Below are 26,103 nucleotides of genomic sequence, written 5' to 3'. Positions count from 1 at the left end.
TACTCAACTCCCTGAATTCTCTCTTCAGGACTTCATCCCCTTTTCTCCCAATGTCATTGGCACCAACGTGTACCAAGACTTCTGGCTGTTCACCCTCTCCCTTCAGAATACTCTGCGCCCGATCTGAGACATCCCGTACCCTGGCACCTGGGAGGCAGCACACCATGTGGGTATCTCAATCAGGCTGACAGAACCTCCTGTCTGTTCCCCTCACTATGGAATCCCTATGACTACCGCATCTCTCATCTTCTTCTCTCCCTTCTGTGCCATGGAACCAGGCTCAGTGCCAGAGACCCGATCGCCGTGGTTGTCTTCTGTCAGGTCACCCCCCTCAACTGTATCCAAACAAGAAAACAGTTACTAAGGGGGATGGCCACAGGGGTGTACTCTACTATCTGAGCTCTTCCCTTCACTTCCCTGACAGTCACCCAATTATCTAACTCCTGCAGCCTCAGGTTGACTAACTCCTTGTAGCTCCTATCAATCTCCTGTTCACTCTCCTTAATAAGCAGTAGCTCATCAAGCCGCATCTCCAGATCCCTAACACACTCTCTCAGGAGCTGCATCTCGATTGAAATATTATTTATTTTCTTTAATGTTTCCTTCCAAAATAACATCGATAACAGTCTGGCATTTACAAAGCAAAGAAACAGTAGGCCATCTTGCAATAAAGTTTTCTGATGAGACCAAAAGTTTTAAAATATTTTAGATTTTACGTGAATTCCAATGAATGGAATTTCCAGTTTCTACATTGGTATGTCCCATGGGTGGAATGATTGAAGACCTCTTCAGCTGCGTCATCCTGTTTGCAGATGTCATGAATACCCATTAGAACTTTTATTGATGCCAGATTGGAAGAAATGGTTCTACAAAATTTGCAAACTCAGTGCTAGGCCATCAACTATTAGGTCATTGTTTTTCCAAACCAACATTACTTATTTATTTAGAGATAACAGTGTGGGACAAGCCCCTGTGACCCAACAAGCTGCATTGCTCAGCAACCCACTTCTTCAACCACAGCCAAATCACATGACAATTTACAACAACCAATTAGCCCACTGACCAGCATTTCCTAGGAAACCCACCCTCTCACAGGAAGAATGTACAAACATTGAAATCTGAATTCTGACGTCCCGAGCTGTAAAAGCATCATGCTAATCACTACGCTATCTTGGTGCCTCCCTGGCATTATGGTCAACAACAAGCTGTGATGGCCAGCACAACTTCATACAGGAACTGAGAGTTTTCATGATATTTTGCAACTATAAACTTTTCAATGGAATGATCTCCTGTTCTTCCTATTTTGAAATTGGAAGCAGTTTTAAAATACTTGCATGCTTTTGCAATCAATTTTTTTTAACTACCTATGAATCCATGGATTGTAGACAAGGTAAACATGACTGTATGATGTTTTATTCAGTGACATCTGTAGGTACTAATTACAGACAGCTCAGAACTCCCCCGTGTTCTCGTTTGATGGTAAAACAGGCCCAGCAGAGTTGGAAGAAGGTCCAAGACGTGAATAGGGCCCAGTGCCGCTAGTGATGTTCTGGTATGCTGAGTCATCCTTCTCATTCCCGGATAGTACTGCATTTCGTAAGTTGGGCATCTCTGCAAAGGGCAAGTAAGCTTCACCTAAAACCAACCCAATAATAAAAATATTAAGATACACAAACATACCAGGAATAATCTTAAAAGACTTCAATTGCAATAATAAATCCTACTTGCCAGAACTGTAAATTGGAAACCTTTGCATTTTTGATAAGTAATTTTCGCATTTAACAACTGAGTTTTGAATACACAGATCTTCCATTTATACTACCCATAGGAAAGGTTTCCTGTTGACAGCATTGGCTATAAAACTACGTGGATCGTACAATTAAAACACACAATATTCTTGTGACTGCAATAATCTTAAGGGCATTTCTCAGTAACTGTAGTAGAAAATAAACATTGCATGGAGCTGTACAGAATTTGAAATTACAGTGCTCTATGGTAGACCATACCTGTTTTGGCAAAGTTCCTTTTTCCTAGGTTGTTTACATGTTAGAAAATACAATATATAAGCATTCTGTAGCATAATTGGTGCTCCATAGAAACTAAGCTTATCACTGGATGAATTGTTACCCTAACCCTCAAACTAAAATAGGATTTGGGATTCTATTCCACATAAAAGTATTCTTACAAATTTATGCTTCTGTTTCATTCGCGTTCTTGCAACATATATTGGCATTGATTAGGCATTCTTTAAACATTGAAGGACTGCTTACAGTAAAGATGAAAGGAACATTGTATTAAGCCCGTGAATACTTGTACCATAGTTTTATTCTTCTCACATTCATATCAACTTCCTGATTCTACCCTGATTCTACCATTACGAGGGTGTCAAAGGTTACGGGGAGAAGGCAGGAGAATGGGGTTGAGGGGAATAATAAGTCAGCCATGATGGAATGGTAGAGCAGACTCAATTGGCCAAATAACCCACTTCTGCTGCACAGTTTTATGGTCTTATTACACATTTGGGACAACTTACTATGCAAATTAACCCAACAACTGGCACATTTTTGATAAAACTTTATTTTTTATCACATTTTTTTGGAAAATAGTATTTTAATAATTAACAAATAACTGATTCTATTTTAGATTTTTATATCGTTATTCCTCCCTGTTACTTCACATTATCTTGAGTTGATAGCCAAGAATCGACTGAAACTGGCACTGTGTAATATTTGAACATACGAACAAGTGTGAGCGGTTTATTGCCCTCTTCCTACCATATGGAAGTCCAGCTTCTTTTCTATTTCTTTCTGTTTCAAAGAACGTATGATGTTGTTCCCAATGTTTATCACAGGCGGCACAGAGGAAATTTGACTCAAAGCTTGAACAGGTACAACCTGTTTAAAGAACACAACTTAAAATAATATTTGTGCAGTTTAATTCAAAACTTTTACTATGTGTCTAACTTAACAATTGCTCTTAAAATGAAAAATTTAATTTGCTTGAATAATTAACAGCATTTCCACAGTGTTAAGAACATTTCCCTTGTGGGGAGATTTGCTAGTCCCATTGGAAAGTGCTTCAACCTAATTGCAGGGGATGGAACCTGTTTTGACAAAGGGAAACATTAACCGTTTCTTCCTCCACGGTTACTACCTAACCTACTGAGAATTTCCATAATTTTCTTTTATTATTTCAGATTGACAACAACCAGAGTTCTGGCTTTTCAGTGAATAGTTTAACATTGACTTCACAGAGAGGCCCTCTGCTGGTCAGGGTGACCATGGGTGTTACATCCAGCTATCTACATGATACACAAGCCAGGGCACTACGATGTGGAGAGCAAACTGTTGCCCGTGCAGGGGGCTCTCTCTCTCCATGCGACTGAAGAATTCAAAGGAATGTCTTGGTTTGGTTTGGCACCAGCAGTGTTGCAGGAGTTTCCAGTCATTGTTGAACTCAACGTAGGATGTAGGATGTTACTTTTTTTGCTGAGGGAGGGGTTGGGTGTTTGACGTTCTTGCTGCTTTTGTTTGTGTGGGAGGATCTTGGAGGTTAGTGGTTTGATGTTTCCAAGTGGGAGATCTGTTAGTTTTTGTGCAAGGGAGAGGTTGAGGGTTTTGGGGTCTGCAAGTTTCGTTTCTTTTTCTTTTTCATGTGGGAGGCTTCTATGGTTTTCTGTATTTTATGGCCATCTGTTGAAGATGAATCTCCAAGTTGTATTCAGTGTACGTACTTTGATCATAATATGCACCGTTGAACCTTGGAACCTTAGGGACTCCAGCTCTGGATTTTTCCCTAGGTCTACTCCGAAAGCCCTCTGCATGAGGAGACTGATTTGGAGTAGTGGAGAAGATAAAGGAGAAGAGAGTTTACCAGGGAGATAACCAGCATAAGACCAGAAAGTAGAACGCTCTCCAACAGGTACAGAAGGAGCAGTGTAGAAGAGAGAGAAGGACTGAGGCAGTTGAGTCAAGACCTGAGAAGGAGGCTTAAAGAACTTCAGAATGCGGAAAGGATAAGGAAGAACAAGCGTGAGAAGAATAGGAAAAGGGCTGCTTTCATCAGAAACCCTTATCATTTTTCTGCAAGTGTGTTAGAAGGGGAAAGATCAGGCTAACTGGGGAAACCAAGAGAGGAAGTGGAGGCATACCTGCAGGAAACACACTCAGATGAAAGACAAGACCTGCCACTGGGGGAAAACAGCAGGATTGAGCCAGTGCAACAGCTGCAGAAACCTCTAGACAAGAAAGAGCCAACACTGAAAGAAGTAAGAGAAGCTGTCAAGAAGGTAAGGGCAGGATCAGCATCTGGGCCCAATGGGATCACATATAAAGTCTACAATAAGTGCCCAAAGCTTCTCAAGAGGATGTAGAGGCTGATGGGAGTCATCTGGAGGAAGGGCCAGATACCACCTTGCTGGCAAGTGGCTGAAGGATGTTTTGTGCCAAAAGAGGAAAACTCAACAGAGATCAAGAAGTTCAGAACCATTTCCCTCCTCAACGTTGAAGGAAAAATCTTCTTCGTTGCTCTAGCAAGAAGGATGACATGGTAGAAAACCAATACATAGATAGGGAAGTGCAAAAGGGAGGGATTCCTGGATTCCCAGGATGTGTGGAACACACTAGTGTTATATCCCAGCTGTTAAAGGAGACCAAGGCAACCAAAGGGAACCTGACGGTTGTGTGGTTTGATTTAGCCAATGCCTATGGTACAGTGCCGCACACGCTCATCGAGACAGCACTGAAACACTACCATATCCCGGACAAGGTCACCAAGATCCTGGTAAGCTATTTGGAGGAGATTCACCTCAGGTTCAGTGTGCAGGACTACATAACATCATGGCAGCGAGTAGAGAAGGGCATTGTGACTGGCTGCACTATATCCGTAGTCCTCTTCGTCATGACTATGAATCTACTTAAAGAGGCTGGAAAAAGAGATACCAGAGGGCCAAAGACAAGCACCAATATCAGACAGCCACCAAGCAGAGCTGGTGACCTCATGGATGACCTTACAATTACAACCACAACACATATCCAGGCCAGATGGGTACGGATGAGACAGCCACATGGGCATGAATGAAATTTAAACCTGCCAAATCAAGGTGTTTGGTTATAAAGGAAGGCCAACTTACCCAGAAGTTCATCTTGAAGATCCAGGATGAAGAAATCCCATCTATCATAGGAAACCCCATCGAGTGCCTAGGGAAATGGTATGATGACAGCCTGAAGGATGTCAACAACAGCAGACGCCTGGAGCAACAAACAACAGAAAGGCTGGTAAAGATTGTCAAATCAGGTTTACCAGGAAAGCTCAGGGCATAGATCTTCCAACATGGGCTCCTACCCAGACTAATGTGGCCAATGATGCTGTATGATATCTCCCCGTCAATGATCGAGGGCATGGAGAGGAAGATTAACTGGTATCTGAGAAGGTGGTTAGGAGTACCGCAGTGTTTCTCTTCAACAGGGCTCTACAACAAGTCAGCCAAGTTCCAGTTGCCCCTCTTCTCAGTTGTAGAGGAGTTTAAGGCAGGGAAAGCACGCCTCATCATGACTCTCAAAGACTCCAAGGACAACAAGGTCAGTGAAGCAGGAGTCAAGGTACAGACAGGGAGCAATGGAAGACAGTAGAGGTGGTAGAAGCAGAGTCCCGACTTTGCCACAGAGACATTGTCGGAATAATGTGCAAGGGCAGGCAAGGCCTGGGATGTGAGCCAACAACCAGGTGGAGGGAGGTCAACACCAAGAACAGATGGCACTTGGTCCAGCAGGAGATAAGGAAGAAAGAGGAGGAGGCCAGATATGTGTGAGCAGTGGAGGTGGGGAGTCAAGGGACCTGGACAAAGTGGGAAACAAAACATGGGATGACATATGGGAATATACATCTTTCCATCTCCAGTTCTTACTGAGGGTTGTGTACGATGTACTACCAACTCCAACAAACCTGCGGAACTGGGGAAAAACAGAAGACCCAACGTGCCACCTGTGCCAGAAACCAGCCAACCTAGAGCATATTCTTTCATCATGCCAGGTTGCCCTTTCCCAAGGATGGTACAGACGGAGACACAACCAGGTTTTGAGAGATCTCGCCCACACTTTGGAGACAGAGAGGAAGAAGGACCACAAAGGGGACAGCCAACCAAACTTCATCAACTTCATCAGGACCGGGGAACATGCTGCAGCAACAAACAAGTGCAGAGTCGATATCCTGAGCATGGCAAAGGACTGGGAGATGAAGGCTGATCTTGAAAGGAAGCTGGTGTTCCCACCAATAGTAGAGACCACACTTCGACCAGATGTTCTACTATTGTCAGAGAGTGCAAAGAAGCTCGTGGTGATAGAGCTAAAAGTACCATGGGAGACCCGATGCCAAGAGGCCCACGAGAAGAAGTTTGCGAGATATGAAGACCTGGTGGCGGACTGCAGACGGCAAGGCTGGCAGACGTGGAACTTCCCTGTCGAAGTGGGGGAAAGAGGATTTCCCCCCATGTCATGCTGGAAGATGATGGCAGCTTTAGGGATACAAAGGAGAATCAGGAAGAGAGCCGTTAACACCAGGGCTCAAGCAGCACAGAGAGCGTCCAGTTGGCTTTGGCTGCGAAGGGACGATAGTAGCTGGAAGTCTGCCCGTCGGGGGTAGAAGACTGACCACCTTCTGCTGTCCCACCATCCCGAGGATGTTCCGGGTTCAGGGATGAAACGTCTGGAGATGGATGGACCTGGCTCATGACTCGACAGTCCAGCCGCAGAAACATCACAGCTGTTTAAGGTCATGGTGAAGCCACAAGGCAGCAGAGATTTCAGTTTTTTCTCTCCTAGATGAGCTGCGGTCCGCAGCTGAAAAGCCCCATCTGCCCAAAGCAACCAGCTTAAAGGCACCAGTAACCCGCCTTTGGCCCTTCTCCCATCAGTAGAAATGGTTCTGCCGGACTTGATTGCCAGAGGCTATTTGAGACACACACCACTGAAAGCATTTAATAGGTAGTGGGAGCTAATCCCCCCACAGTCCCAGCTTTAACAAACTTAAAGAACTGACTTCACTGAAAAAGACAGACAGACAGACATACTTTATTGATCCCAAGGGAAATTGGGTTTCATTACAGCCGCACCAAGAATAGTGAAGAAATATAGCAATATAAAACCATAAATAATTAAATAATAATAAGTTAATAAGTTAAGCATGATAAATACAGGAGATCATTAACATCTGAGGAAGAATGGACAACAATATGGAGATATCAATGGAAGTGTACCAGTGCACAGAAATGGAGGGAGTTTGGATGGAAAAGCTTGATAAGATATTTTATTACACCCTCTCAGAAATCCCATTATGATAGTAATCCCCCTGTTTGCTGGAGAAATTGTGGAAATCAAAATGCAAATCATTATCATATTTTTTGGGACTGCCCTGTTATCAAAAACTATTGGAGGGGGATACACAATGCCCTACAAGACATCTTTAAATGTGAAATACCCTTAGAGAGTAAGACCATATATTTTGGATATATACCTCAAGAATGGTTGAAAAGAGATAAATATTTAAGGAATATACTGTTGGTGGCTGGTAAAAAGACTCTTACTAGGAAATGGTTATCACAGGAGAGCCCAACTTTAAATGCATGGATGGAAATTACAATGGACCTTTACAAAATGGAGAAGATAACAGCATCTGTTAATCATAAGCTGGAACAATTTGATTCATACTGGGAAAAATGGTTTAACTACATAATGTCTCATAGGCCTGATTTTATTCTAACAAATCAATGAATCTGTTGTTAAAAAAAAGATCACTCCCTACTTGTACATACTTCTTTACTTTTGCTTGTTTTTTCTTTCCACTCTTTTCTATAAGTATATACCTCAGATAAATACTTTGTGGAGATTTGTGATATATATGATTATATGATATATATGTACAATGTCTGAAATACATCTTATGGAAATGTTTGTTTGATGATGAACTACAATAAAAAAATAAATTACAAAACAAAAATCAAAAGGGATAGAAGGAGAGAGAAGATGAATTATGATCATTTGAAGTCAATGTTAGATTTTAATAATCTACAAATTTAGGAAGCAATGGATAAAATGTTCCGTAGTGTACTACACAACAGATGATTGGTGAATGAGACTACAAATTCTGAAAACGGTACTCACTTCAATAATTTTACATGAGCATGACTGCTTTTGCATGTGACCAAGTAGTGTGGGAAGACATTTTAAACAGGAGAAGAAAACAATGTATTGCATATAAATAATAATTAGATAAATTGTTCTTCCATGTTACTATTCCATCTACTCCCCTGCCATTTTTTCCCCATTCCTCTTTCTCCTTTTATGGTACATTTATCAAGTACCAGTGTCTTTCCATTTAATCATTCATATAATTATCGAAAACATTTTAATCAACTTTGGCTATTTATGTTGAATGTTCTAGATGTTAATGGAATGAAGAGATATGAGGATAGTGCTAATACATGGCACTACATTAGAAGATCAGCTATGTTCTTAATGAAAAGGTGAGCAGGCTTGATGGGCCAGGTGGCCACTCTGCCCATTTTTTGAGTTCTCACCTTAAGCTAACATCAAGGTTCTATTGTGATCTCAAACCAATGCAGATAAATTGCTTTTGCCTCTAGATAGGTATATTTAAAACTTTAGTTCAAAGTTCAAGGTAACTTTAAAGTACATATATATTACCATTACTACCCTGAGATTCATTTTCTTGCAGGCATTCACAGTAGAGACAAAGAAACATAATAGAATCAATGAAAAACTCCACAAAGACAGACACACAACCAAATGTTTGAACATTATGAAAACCAATCTTTACTTCAATCACTGAATCAAGGAAATGAGTGAGTTAAGATGTTTCTTTTTCTAGTCAAGAACATTGCTTGGTTCACAGGGTAGATTGTATTTAGCGCTTCATAGAAATTTCATTCATTCCTAAAGATGATTGAGGAACAGAACAGAGAACACAGGACAGTACAGCACAGAAACAGGCCATTCACCCCATGACATTGTGCCAAACTAACAGAGAACGCAAATAAACATGCGTAAAGATGCTTTTAGATCTGAAATACCACTGATGTTGCACTTATGACTTCCAGTGGATTTATGCTCTTCATGGTTGTGTTTACAGCGGCACTTGGCTCTCCAGGTGCTTGGGTTGAAGTTTCTTCGCTTTCTAAGCCAGAATTCACCTACGTCTTCAGGGCGAGATGGAATGAAGGCAAAAGCCTGGCACTGGCAGCCTGAGACTGCACAGGGCACTTGTTCACTGGTACCTATTGACAAAATCATGAACATCACTGGACACTATAACATAGATAAAACTTGGAAAAGGCTGAAAAGATTGAATTACAAAGACTTCTGTTGTCTACTTGCTGTTTTATCAAGATAAGTGGACTCATTTCCAGCAGGTCAGGTTTTGTAGCTATGATCAATTAGAGATATTTGTCTTTCCCTCAGTGTATAATTCTACTGAGTGAGAACCAAGCTGGACTCTCTCAATGACTGTGAAATCTTGCATTAATGCTACCAAAGAAGATCAATTCTTAATGGTTCAGTATGTTCTAAGATTTCAAGAGATTAGTGGAAAAGTTGCTGCAGAAATCAATATAGGACATAAACCATTTAAAAAAAAAGTTTAGTTTAATTTAATTATGTTGCAAACAAACTGCAGCATTTATTTTTGAACCCTGTAGGACAACATAAAAGCATTACCAATCTCAATCTCTGGTCTGTATTTTTAGTTATTGATCATAACTGAATTTAAAGTTTCTGGATTTGGTAGTCTAAATGTTAGGCAGAGACACTGAAGCAGCTGTTTATCTATTTTCTATCTGTTGGAGCCATGTATCTACCTTGCATGTTGTGGCATGTTTATTATGGTAATCTGTCATGTGGGTGGCAGTGTGGTAGAAGCAAATGAGTATAATTATATATTCTCGCTTTTAGTTAGTTTACTTTAGTCTAGTTGAGGGGGATAAGCTGCAGGGTGATTTTTTTTGGTTAACCATTATTCAATCGCTAAGTTAGTTTGACTGCTTAGTTATGTTAATTGGGATGCTATTGGAACAGTAACTAGACCTCTAACATTGCTTAAGTACATTAGTTCAACTGCTAACTTGGTGACTTCACTAATTTGAACACTATGTCACTACCTGGTCCATTATGGATACCTCCCCCCACTTTCTCAATCTCTCTGCCTCCATCTTTGGAGACAGCTTATCTACTGATATCCACTAACTCTCACAGCTACCTGGACTACAGTATACCTCTTCCCACACTGTTACTTGTAAAAATACTATCCCCTTCTTTCAATTCCTCACCTGTGGTTCTTTCTCACCTCCCCTCACTTTCTTACTCTGACTCCTCATCTTTATTTCCAGTCCTGATGAAGGGTCTTGGCCCGAAACTTTGGCTCTTTTCCATAGATGCTGTCTGGCCTGCCGAGTTCCTTCAGCAGCTTGTGTGTGTTGCTTGGATTTCTTGCATTCACAGATTTTCTCTTGCTATGTCACTGTGGTAAACTATGTGTATACCTGTTTGGACACGCCCCTCTGCTGACTGCTCCTGTGGCTCCTCCCACAGACCCCTGTATAAAGGTGATTGGAGGCACTGCTCCTCCCTCAGTTTCCAAGATGTCGTGGTCACGTTTGCAACTAATAAAAGCCTATCTTTTGCCTCCTGTCTCCGAGAGTTATTGACGGTGCATCAGTCACTAATTTAGTTCCGTTAGTTTTCTATTGCTGCAAGATTGTTTGCATTTGCTGATTTCGTAATAAAAAGTCGAATGTATCTCTTTCGATTTTGAAATCATTATTTTGGAAGCTCGTGATCCAGTGTTGATCTGCAAGATTAGTCTCTCAGCAGTTTTAGTTTGTTTTAAAGTAATCACTACAGGCGTGTTTAGATTAATATTGAATTTCTACAGAATTTATTCCTTGAATCACTGAGTAGAAACATAATCTTAATCATAAATTAATCATAGATTCAAAACTTGTATCTATGACAGAAAAACTTTTGCTTGGGGTAACATTTAATTATGATTACTACTAACAAGTTTCACTAATCAGAAGAATCTAAGCAATAACTGAAGAAGATTTTTCTATTCAACTTATCATCTTTCTCTCCAGAACTTCTCCGTGCTTGATTATTCTAAATTTGCTGATCTAATGCATTTGCTAGTGAATGATCATTTCTGTCTCTGCCTTGTATCAATCTTAATATTATAATTAACATCTCTTATTCTCAAGGTAGCTCTTCTGCTGAGAAACGTGATCATTAAAGTTGATCGGTAGAGTAGGGAAAGCAGAATTTCACAGGTTGATGCTTCCACAATGTTCTAGCAAATATAATCAATTCACGTGTAAAAGTTTGTTCCATACCAGTAAAATGTTCATGTTCAGCAAGGGGGTGTCCACAAAAGCACTTTGATTTCACTCCAACACGAATGCAATCCCAATTGTATTCAGGGCATCGCCATCCAATATAAATTCCTTTCAAAGCAACACAGTCATCAATGTATTCTTTATAAACGTGATAGTTGAACCAACTAACAGATCATTGTGAAAATATTTTAAAATATTGAAGTATATCAAATTTTCCATAACTAAATTAAAGTAAAAATTTAAAAAACAGATATTTATGCTGAAAATACCTTGCATTAATACATATATCCTTGCTTTAATACAATCCTGGCCTATGCCTTAATGCCAGTCATAGAAGAGAAACATACTAAACCAGTGCGATTTTGTATTTTTGCATCAAGGTCCGACATAACCAGGTTTAGAAACAGCTCTTACCTTTCAACCATCAGCCTCCTGAACCAGAGTGGATAACTTCACTCATCTCAGCACTGAACTGATTGCACAACCTTTGGACTCACTTTAAAGGACTCCACATTTCATGTTTTCAGTATTATGCATGTATTTATATGTTTTTTTTGTATTTGTGTTGTTTGTCTTCTTTTGCATATTTTTGGCTTGTTAGTTTTTGTTTGAGAATGCTTGCAAGAAAATGAATTGCAGGGTTGTATGTGGTGACATATACGTACTTTGATAATAAATCTACTTTGAAATTTGAGGAACAAGTTTATTTTGTATGCTACTTGTTGTGGAATTTTGGGCACTTTTATTCAGTTTATAATTTATAGTTTTCTAACTGTAGCACAAGAAAACTCTGCTCCTTTCTAGACTTAAGCATCAATACTATCATTGTAATGACAGAAGCCTTTGATGTCAGTAGGATTTAGAGTGTTCATCCCCACAAAGGACACTTGGAACTTCTGGAGGAAACACATAGCTATCTCAGCCATTTGAGTTCAAGCCTAGACCTGCAGAGAGAAAGTAAGGCTTTTGGACATTCCTACGATATATTGGTGAAAAAATGTTACCGAAGAACACAGGACATATTATGATTTGATCTAATTTGACAAATAAACAGAAAATCTAAGACTTTGTGGCACATCTATTGACTGTATAAAATATATTGTTGCCTTTCTGACTAACTGTCACCATAAATTTGTTTTTCCGAGGTAATATGTTCAAACAAATGGCAAACATTAAAAAGTCTGAAAGTTCATTGGATGGAAATTACAATGGACATTTACAAAATGGAGAAGATAACAGCATCTGTTAACCATAAGCTGGAACAATTTGATTCATACTGGGAAAAATGGTTTAACAACATAATGCCTCATAGGCCTGATTTTATTCTCACAAATCAATGAATCTGTTGTAAAAAAAAATCACTCCCTACTTGTACATAGTTCTTTCCTTTTGCTTGTTTTTCTTTCCACTCTTTTCTATAAGTGTATACCTCAGATAAATACTTTGTGGAGATTAGTGATATAGATGATTATATGATATATATGTACAATGTCTGAAATACATCTTATGGAAATGTTTGTTTGATGATGAACTACAATAAAAAAATAAATTACAAAAAAAAACAAAAAAAGGGAAGTTCATTCTTTTAAGTACATTAGATTTTGAAATATTTACTTGAGAGAATTATAATGAAATGCTATTTTTTTTTAAAGGAAAAGAGATTGCCAAGTAGTAATTAAGCTTTCGTATAAGAACTAACTTGGACAAAAATCTATCATCTGCAGGCTATTGTATTTAAATATCTCAAGATTATATTCAGCTGATTCAGCCAGATTCCATTGGGAAAAGTATAGATTGTGAAGAGGAGGTTTCTACTTTAACTATGTATTTGGAAATCCTAAATGTTGCTGTTGTTAGTCGGTAGTGATGATGTAACACAATCTAGGTCTGTGTTTGATGTACATAATACACTCAAATCGGGTCAGTGATCACAATGTTTAAACTCACCTGTCTGAAGTGCATCTAATGCTGCTTCCCTCTCTGGATCAAATAATTCCTTCACTCGAATCCCAAATTCATCTCTATGCATCGCTTTTGCAACAGAGATAAGCTCTGGGTTTTTGGCTGGAACTATAGGTTTCACTGTGTATCCTTCAAATATAATCACATAATCAGGTAGGCATTTTTTTTGGTTCTACGTATTCTTCATCTGCAATAATTTATTTTTGCCAGTGAGAAACAAAAGTGAAGAGTCAAAATCTTTAAACAAGAGATTTTCTGCAGATGCTGGAAATCTAAAGCAGCACACTCAAAATGCTGGAGGAACTCAGCAGGTCAGGTAGCATCTATGGAGGGGAATAAATAATCAATGTTTCAGGGCCAAGACCCTTCACCAGGGTCTCATCAAAGTATTTACCTAATTCCTAGGTTTGGAAAGAGTATAAAAAAATGGTCTGGAAATTCAATTCACTTTGCATATTTTTTTCATGCTCAAAATGCAGTACAATTGTAAGAAAACGGAGACCATGGGTTTAGAAACATTAATGATATGTGAGGTAAGGCAACAATGAATTTAAAATCAAATTAATTTACAGCAGTCCAAAGACAGTATAAACTTTTTAAAAACAAAATTGCACTTCTAAGTTTGTCATTCCTAAAAAACATTATTGGAAATAATTTTTCTGAGAAAGTGGATAGAGGTGTAGGAGTGGAGATTAGAAGAGAAAGTCATTGTGGATTTTCAGCTGGGCAGTGTTTCAAAAGTAATTTCTTTGAATGGAGTCAAAGGAAACGTTGTTTGATGTAAAAGTGGTTCAGTTAAACAAACAAGTATGTTAGCTGACGGAACTATGAGGGGTATAGATATCAAGAAATGGCTGGAAGCACTGGATACCGCGAAGGCTATGGGCCCAGACAAAATTCTGGCAATAGTCCTGAAGACTCGTGCTCCAGAACTGGCTCTGCCACTAGCCAAGCTGTTCCAGTACAGATACAACACTGGCATCTACCTGACAATGTGGAAAATTGCCCAGGTATGCCCTGTAGACAAGAAACAGGACAAGTCCACCCAGCCAGTTACCGCCCTATCAGCCTGCTCTCGATCATCATCAAAGTAATGGAAGGGGTCATCAACAGCGCTATCATGCAGCACCTGCTCGGCAATAACCTGCTGACGGATACCCAGTCTGGGTTCCATCTAGGCCACTCAGCTCTTGACCTCATCTCCTCTTTGGTCCAAACATGGACCAAAGAGCTAAATACCAGAGATGAGGTGAGAGTGAAAGCCCTCGACGTCAAGGCAGCATTCGACCGAGCATGGCATCAAGGTGCCCTAGCTAAAATGGAGTCTGTGGGAATTAGGGGGAAAACCCTCTGCTGTCTGGAATCATACCTGACACAAAGGAAGATGGTTGTGGTGGCTGGAGGTCAATCATCTCGTACTCAGGACATCACTGCAGGAGTTCCTCAGGGAAGTGTCCTAGGACCAACCATCTTCAGCTGCTTCATCAATGACCTTCCTTCCATCATTAATTCTGACGTGGGGATGTTCGCAAATGACTGCACAATGTTCTGCACCATTCGTGACTCCTCAGATAGTGAAGCAGTTCATACCCAAATGCAGCAGGACCTGGAGAATATCCAGGCCTGGGCTGACAAATGGCAAGTAACATTCGAGCCATGCAAATGCCGGGCAATGACCATCTCCAACAAGAGAGGCTCTAACCATTGTACCTTGACATTCAGTGGCATCACCATCACTGAATCCCCTACTATCAATATCCTGTGGGTTACCATTGACAGGAAACTGAACTGGTCTAGCAATATAAACACTGTGGCTACCAGAACAGGTCAAAGGCTAGGAATTCTGTGGTGTGTAACTCACCTCCTGACTATCCAAAGCTTGCCCACCATCTACAAGGCTCAGGTCAGGAGTGTAATTGAATACTCACCACTCGCCTGGATGAGTGCAGCTCCATCAACACTCAACAAGTTTAACATCATCCAGTACAAGGCAATCCACTTGATTGGTACCCCTTCCATAAGCATCCAATCCCTCCACCATCGACGAACAGTGTGTACTATCCACAAGATGCACTGCAACCACACATCCAATTTCCCAAGGCAGCACCTTCTAGACCCACAGCCACTACCATCTAGAAGGACAGGAACAGCAGATACCTGGGAACACCACCATTTGGAAATCCCCCTCCAAGCCACTCACCATCCTGACTTGGAAACATATTGCCATTCCTTCAATGTTGCTGGTCAAAATCATGGAATTCCCTCCCTAACAGCACTGTGGGTGTATCTACACCTCAGGGACTGCAGCTCATCACCACCTTCTCTCTCAAGGGCAACTAGGGATGGACAATAAATGCTAGCTTAGCTGGTGACCCCCACATCCCATAAATGAATAAATAACAAAAAAGATGTGAAATGAGCTGCCAGTCTAAGTGGAGGATGTGGGTTCGATTTCAACATTTAAGAGAAATATTGTATAAGTACATGGATGGGAGGGGTATGGTGGGATGCAGGTTGATGGGACTAGGCAGAATAGTGGTTCGACGCAGACTAGGTGGGCTAAAGATCCTCCTTATGTGTTGTGGTGTTTGATGATTCTAACTGGTTGGGACTTTGCTCAGTAAAGGAACAGGGGGCCCTCAGGCCATCCTGATGTGGGAATGTGCTGCAGAGAGATTGGAGGTCTATGGTGCAGATGAGCAGACCGGCACCAGGAAAGTGGAAATTGTCAGAGTGGTGGGAAGTGTCAGAGGTATCATGGGTGTAAGTAGAAAGGAAATGGAGCAGGAGAGAAAGGATGGAGTGAAAGAGGAAGTGATAAATAAAGTAGGATAAGAACTTGCTGAAATAATCTGTCCACCCTAACAAACCTATTTCTATGTATCTTGCTCCAACTTCTGTTTCAGCAACAACTCTGACTTGTAATACTTGTAATAAGGTGCCTAAAACTTTTGTACAGTACAGTAGCAATTTTACTGCCGCAATAGTAAAAAACACATTTCAAGACTTATGTGACTGATGATAAACCAGAGTCTGATCTGAGTCTCTATTGTGGACTGAGAGTGGAAAGGGGGAAAGGAGAGGGCAATCATGGTGGGGAAAGGGGGAAGGGAGAGGGGAGGGAGCAGGAAACACTAGGGAGATATTCTGTATGATCAGTAAACCAATTGTTTGGAATCAAATGACCTCGCCTGGTGTCTCAGGGCTGGATGTGTCTGCATCCACATCACTCAGCACCCCAGCACTCTCTCTCTGTCACCTGTCCCACACCCCTCCCACAACACTCCAGTCATAGAGTGATAGAGAAGTATAGCATAGAAACAGGCCCTTCACCCCATCCAGTCCATGCCAGAACCATTTAAGCTGTCTACTCTCATCAACCTGCACCAGGTCCATCACCCTTCTTATCCCTACCATCCACGTACCTATCCAAACTTCTCTTAAATGTTGAAATTGAAATCACATGGACCACTCGAGCTGGCAGCTCGTTCCACACTCTCACAGCCCTCAGTGAAGAGGTTTCTCTTCATGTCCCCCTTAAAACTCACCTTTCACCCTTAACCCATGACCTCTGGTTGTAGTCCCACCCAACCTCAATGGATAAAAACCTGCTTGCATTTACCCTACCTATACCCCTCAGTCTTCTATGTCGTAAAGAATACAGTCCTAACCTATTCAATATTTCCTTATAACTCAGGTCCTCCAGACCCAGCAGCATTCTTGTGAATTTTCGCTGTACTCCTTCAACCTTGTTTACATCTTTCCTGTAGATAAGTGGCCAAAACTACACACAATACTCCAAATTAGGCCTCATCAATGTCTGATACAACTTCTACATAAATGTACTAAGTACATTGATTCATGAAAACGAATGTGCCAAAAGCTTTCTTTATGACCCTGTCTACATGCAACGCCATTTCCAATGAGTTATGGACCTGTATTCCCTGATCCCTCTGTTCTACCACCCTTCTAAGTGCCCTACCATTCACTGTGTAAGGCCTACCCTGGTTGGTCCTACCAAAGTGCAAAGTTTTGCACTTGTCTGCATTAAATTCCATCAGACATTTTTCAGCCCATTTTCCCAGCTGATGCAGATCCCTCTGCAATCCATGATCACCTTCCTCACTGTCCACTACACCCCCAATGCTGGTGTCATCCACAAATTTACTGACCCAGTTAACCACATTATCATCCAGATCATTGATATAGATGACAAACAACAACGGACCCAGCACTGATCCCTGCAGCACATCACTAGTCACAGGCCTCCGGAGAGAGGCAGCCCTCGACTACCATTCTCTGGCTTCTCCCACAATTTACTACCTCATCCTGAATGCCGAGCGACTGAACCTTCTCAACCAGCCTCCCATGCGGGACCTTGACAAATGTCTTACTGAAGTCCACATACACAACATCCACTGCCTTGCCTTCATCCACATTCCCAGTAACTATCATGAAAAGCTCTATAATATTGGTTAGATGTGACCTTGCCACCCTCAACGTCCTTTGCTCTCGCCAGATTTCCAAATTTGCTCCCTGCTCCACATTGACAAATACAGTACTGTGCAAAAGTCTTAGACACACATATATAGGTAAGGTGCCTATGCCTTCTGCACAGTACTGTACTTACGCCCATAACATTATTCTTGAACTTGAATATTGAGTGCTGCGTTATCGCTGATATAATTTGGAGGAGCTTTATGAAGGAAAAGAACTTTTCAGTGCTACTAAAACGTTTGCCAAGAAGTTAGGGGTTTAATCTCTCACAGGCAATACCAGGTTTGGAAAATAATATAATTTGTTTATTGGCTAGGCTGTTTATTTTCAACTCTACTGCAGAGATGTTGTTTTGCTACGATAAAGCAATCCCATTCTAAGCAACCTGTGGTTGAGTGTACCTTTCTGTTTCTTATTTGTAGGGATCAGGACATAGTTACTCAGGCCAGAATCTACTGCCCATCCCTAATTGCCCTAGAACTGAGTGGGTATCATGCCATTCAAAAATTAACCACACAGGTGAAACTGGAGTCACATGTAGACCAGACTAGGTAGAAACAGCTGATTTCCTCTCCTAAAGGAGATTAATGGACTAGAGTGGCTGTCTTGACAATCCGGTAATTTTGCAGTTTTTACTACTGATAAGTAAGCTTTTAAAATCACAGATGATTAAATTCCACTGCTGCCCAGATTAATAGTGCTTTTGGCTACAAGTAATTTAGCCACAGTCCTGCACCTGGATTCAATACCTTTATTTAGATTCTGGATTTTGGATTAATTTATCACACATACAGTAAAATGTGTCGTTTGCGTTAGCAGGCAGCACATCCAAGGATATGCCGGGGGAAGCCGGCAAGTGTGTCCACACATACTGGGGCCAACAAAGCTTAGAATTCTATTTCAGATTATATACAATAACCAGGAATATAACCTGCAGTTTAAGGGGGATTTACTGTTACCCTGTACATGGTCTTTTCATTTAACACCACAGTCATAGGTTAATTGTCGGATTTGCAGAAGTTCCCCCAGTCATTTTAAATGGGCCAACTGTTAAGAATGGGATTGGATATAAAAAGTCCAGGAATAATGAAAATGGATGCTGAATGATAAAATCTGTGAATAATTTCTTGAAATCAACAATTCATGGCGTGAAAAAGCTGGTCTCTGCTCTTACTGCAGTAACAGCTTGACTGGAGGCTTTATGTTAAGGATACCACTCCTAGTCATATCAAGAGCTGAAACAAATTTGGCAGGGCAGCATTAAGGTAAACGGCATGTTTCAGAGTGAGCACCATGCACTTCAGCAGGTAACAGCTGCAGAGTGGAAAAGAAAAAATAGATACCAAAAACTATTCATGGTTGGGTGCATTTGCCATCCCACTTTGCCAGCATTGAATCAAATACTTTTTAAACAGGAAATTCTTTCCTTAAAACAAGAAATTCCTGACAACACTAGTTCTTTAAGACTACTGTTCTATGCCACCATGGATAGAGTTATCACCTTTCAGTTCAGAGTAGCCTATGAATGGTTTATATAAAACTTCTGAAACTGGACTGGAAGATTATAAACGAGAATGCCACATTTTCTCACTTCCTGTTCTTTTGATGGATGTGATTTGATTTTTAAAATTCTCTTGCTTTCATCACAAAAAGGAAACATCAACATTAATTTTTTCTGTGAAATTTTACGTTTTTACATTTTCCAAGGTCAATATCTTGCACCTTGCCTACTTTTGGAATGGGCAAAATTTGTCAGTTCTGAGTTTCTATGCTGGATTTTCTTACTCCTGCCATGAAGGTTGTCATTTCTCTGGGATTCTTCCAATTTACTGCTGTAAGGCCCAGGGACTGACACGGACTGCACTGACAATCTGAGGTGCTAAATTCAATGTATTTTTACATTACCTTTTGGACCAAGCATTGTGTTTTCCTGTGTGGCCTGTGATGCTTGATATGGCACCAATGCATGGCTAGGTCCAGCTCTACTATTCATGTCGCTGTGTGGTGTGGCCTGGATGGACTCATTTCCTTTAGTCTTGGGAACAACACCAGCCTTCTTCCCCTTCGCCTTTGATCCTTGACCTGAAGACATTGCAGACGTATTTCTCAGCTGAACTTGCCCACTGAAGCCAGATATTGAAATATTGACAATTACAATAGAATTTTCATTGTTGACATTTGTATTTAGAAATTTGATTACATCAGGCAAAGTTTTTCTTAAAAAAACTTTTTGTGTGATTCAGTCCTACCTGGCCAGAAATGCAATCATATGAAGTGGTGAGAAATGCTTTTATTGCCTTGTAACTAGGAAACAGGTTGTGTTGTTGACAGCAACCCAGTCAGAGAAAGAGACTGGAAGAATCTCTTGTTAGTTACTGGCATGCGAGCTAATTGAAAAGCAAATATTATTTAATGTGCAACAAGCAACATGCAATAAGAGGAGCAACAGATTACTGTACAGCTTAAAACATATTGAATTTAGATAATATTAGACAGATGGAAATGGCCAAAAATCCACAACGTGCACATGCTAGGTATGGTTCAGAATGTCTTATGAAATGCAAGTAGTGTGTTCATATATTGAGCAATATCTAAAATGCAAAGGTCATCCAAGAAGGTAAAAGCTGTAAGGAGGATTAGCTTGTTAAGTCCTCATACCTACTTCCACATTTGAGAAAATCATGACTGATCATTATATCTGCACCACTTTCTGCCTCAGCTAACTTGGGCAATGAACTCCAAACATTCACCACCCATCTGAAGAATTTTTTTTCTCGTGTCTGATGTAAAAGCAAACAGCCAAGTTTGTCCGGCACTTCTTCCCTTCTTTCAGATTTTTAGCATCTGCAGTGTATGGACCATCTCACCTCTATCCTGAACTGACAGCTCTATATCTTGACAGTCCAGTCAGGGCAGACACCTTCCCCGCATCTATCCTTTCAGACTCTGAAAGAATGTTGTGTACTTTAATGAGGACGCCTCACATTCTTCTAAAATTTAGAGAGTACAGGGGGCACCATGGTTAATATCTCCTCATAGGACAATCTTCCCATTTCAGCTATCAGTCTTGTATATCTTCCTTGCGCTCTCTCAATCAGCCTCCTTCATTGCATAGGGGATAATATTGACTCACGGCATTCCAGGTACAGTATCACCAGGGCTCTATATACCCACAGAGGCCACTTTATTAAGTATACCTGCTCGTTAATGCAAATATTTAATCAGCCTATCATATAGCAGCAACTCAATGCATAAAAGAATGCAGACAGGGTCAAGAGGTTCAGTTGTTGTTCAGACCAAACATCAGAATGGGGAAGAAATGTGATCTAAGTGACTTTGACTGTGGAATGATTGTTGGTTTCAGACGGAGTGGTTTAATATCTGAGGAAGTGCTGATCTCGTGGGATTTTCATGTACAATAGTCTCTAGAGTTTATAGAGAATGGTGAAAAATACAAAAGAAAATCATCTAGTAAGCGGCAGTTTTGTGGGTGAAAATGCCTTGTTAATGAGAGGGGTCAGAGGAGAATAGTCACCCTGTTTCAAGCTGACAGGAAGGTGACAGTAACTCAAATAACCACATGTAATAAACAGTGGTGTGAAGAAGAGCAAATCTGAACATACAACACGTCGAACCTTGAAGTGGAGGGATATAGCAGCAGAAGAACATGAACATTACAGTAACTGATCTGTGCTCTCATAGACGTTCTCTTGCAATAAAAGCCAACGTGCTACTTTTCTTTCTAATTGCAAGCTATGCCTGTCACTATCCCTCAGTGATCCTTTTACAAGAGCTCCCAGTCCCTCTGAACAGGAACATACTTCAATCTCTCATTACTTAAAGAATACCCTGCTTTCTATTTTCTATATATTAGCCTATGAAGAATACTCCCTCATGATTTGAATTATCAGTCTTATGTATCTCACATTATTTCTTCATTTCTTCCAGAAAACACCTAGCATAAATGGAGGAACAAGATACTGCAGTTGCTGGAATCTGGAGCAAGAAACAAGCTACTGGAGGAACTCAGCAGGTCAGTCAGCATCCGTGGAGGCAAAAGGGATGGCAGAGTCTCTGGTCAAAGCCCAGCCTCAGTACACTAAACATAAGCATATGATTGAGCATGTAATCAGATTGACTGTGTCTTTATGTAATAACACAGAATAACAAATACATTGTGCATCCCCACAGGAGATGGTAGTTTTGGTTGACTGAAATAAATTCTGTCGTGCATTTGACTGTCTAAGCCTGGTTCGAACTTATCAGCGCAGATTTATTTATAAATATCCAACCATCTGTTAGAATTTCACTTTACTTTTACCGCTTTGTCAGTCAAGCTTTTTGCTGGCTGTCCAAAATGAGGACGTTACCAGGACGGAATTGGGATAGGGGCCAGGTGTTGAGACTGTCTGCTGGTTTTGGGAGTTGGGGAGATCTGATTTCACTCCTAGTCTACCTTAGCTACACAACATTTACCAACACAGATATATATAGTTCTCCACTTTTGGGCAAACAATCTTTATGCACAAGCCAGAAGTATTTTAGCCAACATTTATCTTGGAGCTTTAGTTTCTAAACTTTCACGTATCAATCTCCTTACAAATCCTTTAAGTGGACATGAAGGCACATAATCCTATAACATATTATGCAGTTTTATAGGCAGAGAAATTTACATTAATTTTGCTGTACACTTTATCCACCCTTAATTATCATTTAAATATTGACCATGCCAAGTTAGCAATAAAGCCCCAAATATAATCATTCACACAAACGCCCCACAGCAAGGTCATAAGAACAGTCTGAATAGGGATGGTCAAGTTATTCGCAGTAGGCTTAACACGTAAATCAGAAAACTTAGCACAGATGTAGAATTGGACTTTAAACCTTCTTAATCTGTACAGCAGGGAGTGCCTTACAAGCAAAAGAAAAAACCTGGATTATTTTTTAAATCTTTATTTGTTTGTGTTATTGTGTGGCAAGATACAATTTGATTACTTGGTTCACAAAGTCCAAATTTTATATGTGAGGAACATGGAATTTTGTTCTTTCTATTAATTAACTTTGTTCAGTTTTACTGGGGTGGCATGGAAGTGTATTATAGTGTCAATGGGGTTCAATTCTCACTTCTACCTCTAAGGAGTCTGTACGTCCTCCCCCTGACTACGCGTGTTTCTTCTGGATGCTCCAGTTTCCTCCCAAATTCTAACGATGTACGAGTCAGGGTTAGGGTTAGTAAGTTATGGGTATGCTATGTTGGTGCTGGAATCATGGCAACACCTGTGGGCTGCCCCCAGTACATATTCGGATTGTGTTGGTTTTTGATGCTAACAACGCATTTCACTGAATGTTTCTCGGTATCCATGTGATAAATAATCTCATTAATCTAAATAAATCACCTAATCATGAATAAATTAATGTAATAAATAATTTAACCTAGTCATAAAGCTAACCTAATGTAAATTTAAATTAACTTCAAAGCAGGCCAACAAAATAGACAAAATATGTTTCAGAATTTTTATGCATTTTCATGTCTATGTTATTTTAAGTGCTAAGTGGTTGAAAAGTCAACTCTATATAAAATGTACAAGGTAATTTTATCCTGATTTATCCTGATTAGGATTTTATCCTAATTTAATCCTGACGAAGGGTCTCGGCCCGAAACGTCGACAGCGCTTCTCCCTATAGATGCTGCCTGGCCTGCTGCATTCCACCAGCATTTTGTGCAAGGTAATTTAAACTGTCTTTGCAAGTGAGTGTGAAAGATCAATAACTCAAATAATGGGCCAATGTGAGATTGCTTTTCTCATAGTGAAAATAATCTTGAGCATTCCTAGCCGTAGAGCTACATGATCTAAAATAAATGGTATTCATGTGACAGCTTTGTAAGCAGGAAAACAGCTAATACAAATTGCAATAGTAAGAAATACATTGCAACATATTTTCCTGGCAAATGGTCAGCGCCCATAATGGAAATGAGTGGCTAGGTTCCCTCATAAACTTCAGTATCCTGGATGTACAATACCAGTTTTACAAAAACACAAGTCGAAACACCATTTGTTATTTCTGCTGAACCTATTTGTTGCATTAAATTTAAAGAAAATCTTTGATATATTATGAGCAACGCTATGAGTGACCTACCAAAGGACAGAGAAAGAAAGGAGCTGATTTACTGAGGGACGGCTGGTCTGAGGTAATTTCCTGCCAAAGTTTATCATTCCTTCTTGGGATGTGACATGATCATGATGTTGTTATTTGATGTGCATTAACATGAAATACACATTATGCAACCAAAAGATTTATTATTACCAGACTTCCTCAGGATCCTCATTACCATGTTGAGATGACGAACCCTTCAAGAGAGGAAGTATAAAGGGGAAAAGCTTTTACTGTAAATATAAATGAATAAAGAGTTATATTATAAGGGAAATTAAACAATAACACTCCCAATATAACTTACATTAAAAAGAGGTGAATAATTATAAAATTGTCTTATCTGGAAGGTTATTTATTCTCTTGTTTAGAGGTAACTGGCCCTTCCAGTTCAATGAGCCATTTACACCTATGTGAACAATTCGCCTACTAACCAGTACATCTTTGGAATGTGGGAGGTACCCACACAGTCACAGAGAGAACGTACAAACCCCTTACAGACAGTGGTGGGAATTGAACCCTGGCCGCCAGGCTGTAAAGTGATGCACTAACCGCTACGCTACCATGATTAAAGACAGTTGATCTGTTTGTTATGTCAGCGAACACCTAAGAGATCCTTTGCCAAGGGATCAACTAGGCTAATACCTGCGATGGGAGGGTTGTTCTATACCAAGCAGCTAAAAAATTACATCTGTATTGCTTGAAGTCCAGAAGAATGAGGGATGATCTGATTGGAACAGTTAAAACCCTAAGAGGGAATTATGAGGTAGACATTGACACGTTTCCACAGGTGGGAGCGTCTTAAATAAGGACACATAGTTACAAGATGAGGGAGCTGTCACTTCAGACCGATGTGATTAGGAACTTCTTCCTTGAGAAGTTGGTGGCAGGTTTGATAGGCCAGGCAATTTGTTCCTGCTCCCATTTTCTTATGTTCATAACCACTAGGGGGCAGATGAAGTCTTGGTCATCCAAAGAGGCAGCATTTCCAACAGTGTCAAGTCGTCACTTATATTGTCATTTCGACCATAACTGCTGGTACAGTACACAGTGAAAATGAAACAACGTTCCTCCAGGACCCTGGTGCTACATGAAACAACACAAAACTACACTAGACTATGTGAAACAACCCAAAACTGCATTAGACTACAGACCTACACAGGACTACATAAAGTGCACAAAACAGTACAAGACAGTACAATAATTAATAGACAAGACAATAGGCACAGTAAAGTGCAAATTACAATATAATAATAATAAATGATGTAAATGTAAATAAACAATGTAAACAATGTTTTAGCAGGAATTGAGAAAGGAGTGAGCAAAAGTAGCAAAGGGAGTGGAGTGGTGTTCAGGTGTGTGTGTGTGTGTGTGTGTGTGTGTGTGTGTGTGTGTGTGTGTGTGTGTGTGTGTGTGTGTGTGTGTGTGTGTGTGTGTGTGTGTGTGTGTGTGTGTGTGTGTGTGTGTGTTGATTGGTGTGAGACCAGACTAATGGCTTGTGGGAAGAAATTGTTACATAGTCTGGTCATGAGAGCCCAAATGCTTCAGTACCTTTTGCCAGATGGCAGGAGGGAGAAGAGTTTGTATGAAGGGTGTGTGGGGTCCTTCAAATGCTGTTTGCTTTGCGGATACAGCCTGTGGTGTAAATGTCAGTAATGGTGGGAAGAGAGACCCCGATGAGCAGTCCTTTTCTCTGTACATATACATGCTCCAGAGTAGCACTTTCCAGCACAGATAAAAATTGTTAATGACACTTTTTTACAATTAGAAAGTCAATGGAATTTCTTTTTAAAAACCCTGAAATTTAAAGCCCTTGTCTACTTTTCTATGAGATGGCAGAGGAAGTGGTGTGTGTGGCTTCAACATTTAAGAGGCATTTGGATAAGTGTGTGGAGGGGAGGTGATTGAAGGGTTAGGAGTCAGTTGCAGGCAACTAGTTAACAGGAAGGATGCTGTGGTTGTCATAACCAGCTGGGTTGAAGGACATGCTTCTGTGGTATAATACTCTATGACTCTATAATACAGTGAAAAAACCCCAAAATTGATTGAATAAAAATGAAAACACACTAGACATTGACCTTTGTGACAGACCATTC

General features: G+C 40.3%; 1 protein-coding gene across 3 annotated transcripts; it reads right to left on the bottom strand.

Moving 5' to 3' along the window:
* Window positions 1-1,426: 1,426 nt before the first annotated feature.
* On the bottom strand, window positions 1,427-20,219 carry LOC140737472 (protein FAM221B-like). 3 transcript variants are annotated; one of them, XM_073063927.1, is made up of 7 exons: window positions 20,107-20,219; window positions 19,763-19,980; window positions 13,346-13,489; window positions 11,396-11,506; window positions 9,086-9,289; window positions 2,775-2,894; window positions 1,427-1,635 (listed from the first exon to the last, which is right to left on the bottom strand). In XM_073063927.1, exons 1-7 carry the CDS (start codon window positions 20,124-20,126, stop codon window positions 1,451-1,453), a joined length of 1,002 nt encoding a protein of 333 aa, XP_072920028.1. In that variant the 5' UTR covers window positions 20,127-20,219; the 3' UTR covers window positions 1,427-1,450. The 3 variants fall into 3 exon arrangements, with proteins under 3 accessions (XP_072920028.1, XP_072920030.1, XP_072920029.1); XM_073063929.1 differs by lacking the exon at window positions 9,086-9,289; XM_073063928.1 differs by lacking the exon at window positions 13,346-13,489.
* Window positions 20,220-26,103: the final 5,884 nt, after the last annotated feature.

This window comes from Hemitrygon akajei, chromosome 13, assembly GCF_048418815.1.
Source record: "Hemitrygon akajei chromosome 13, sHemAka1.3, whole genome shotgun sequence".
Taxonomy (NCBI): domain Eukaryota; kingdom Metazoa; phylum Chordata; class Chondrichthyes; order Myliobatiformes; family Dasyatidae; genus Hemitrygon; species Hemitrygon akajei.
This window is presented reverse-complemented; position numbering and strand designations above follow the sequence as displayed.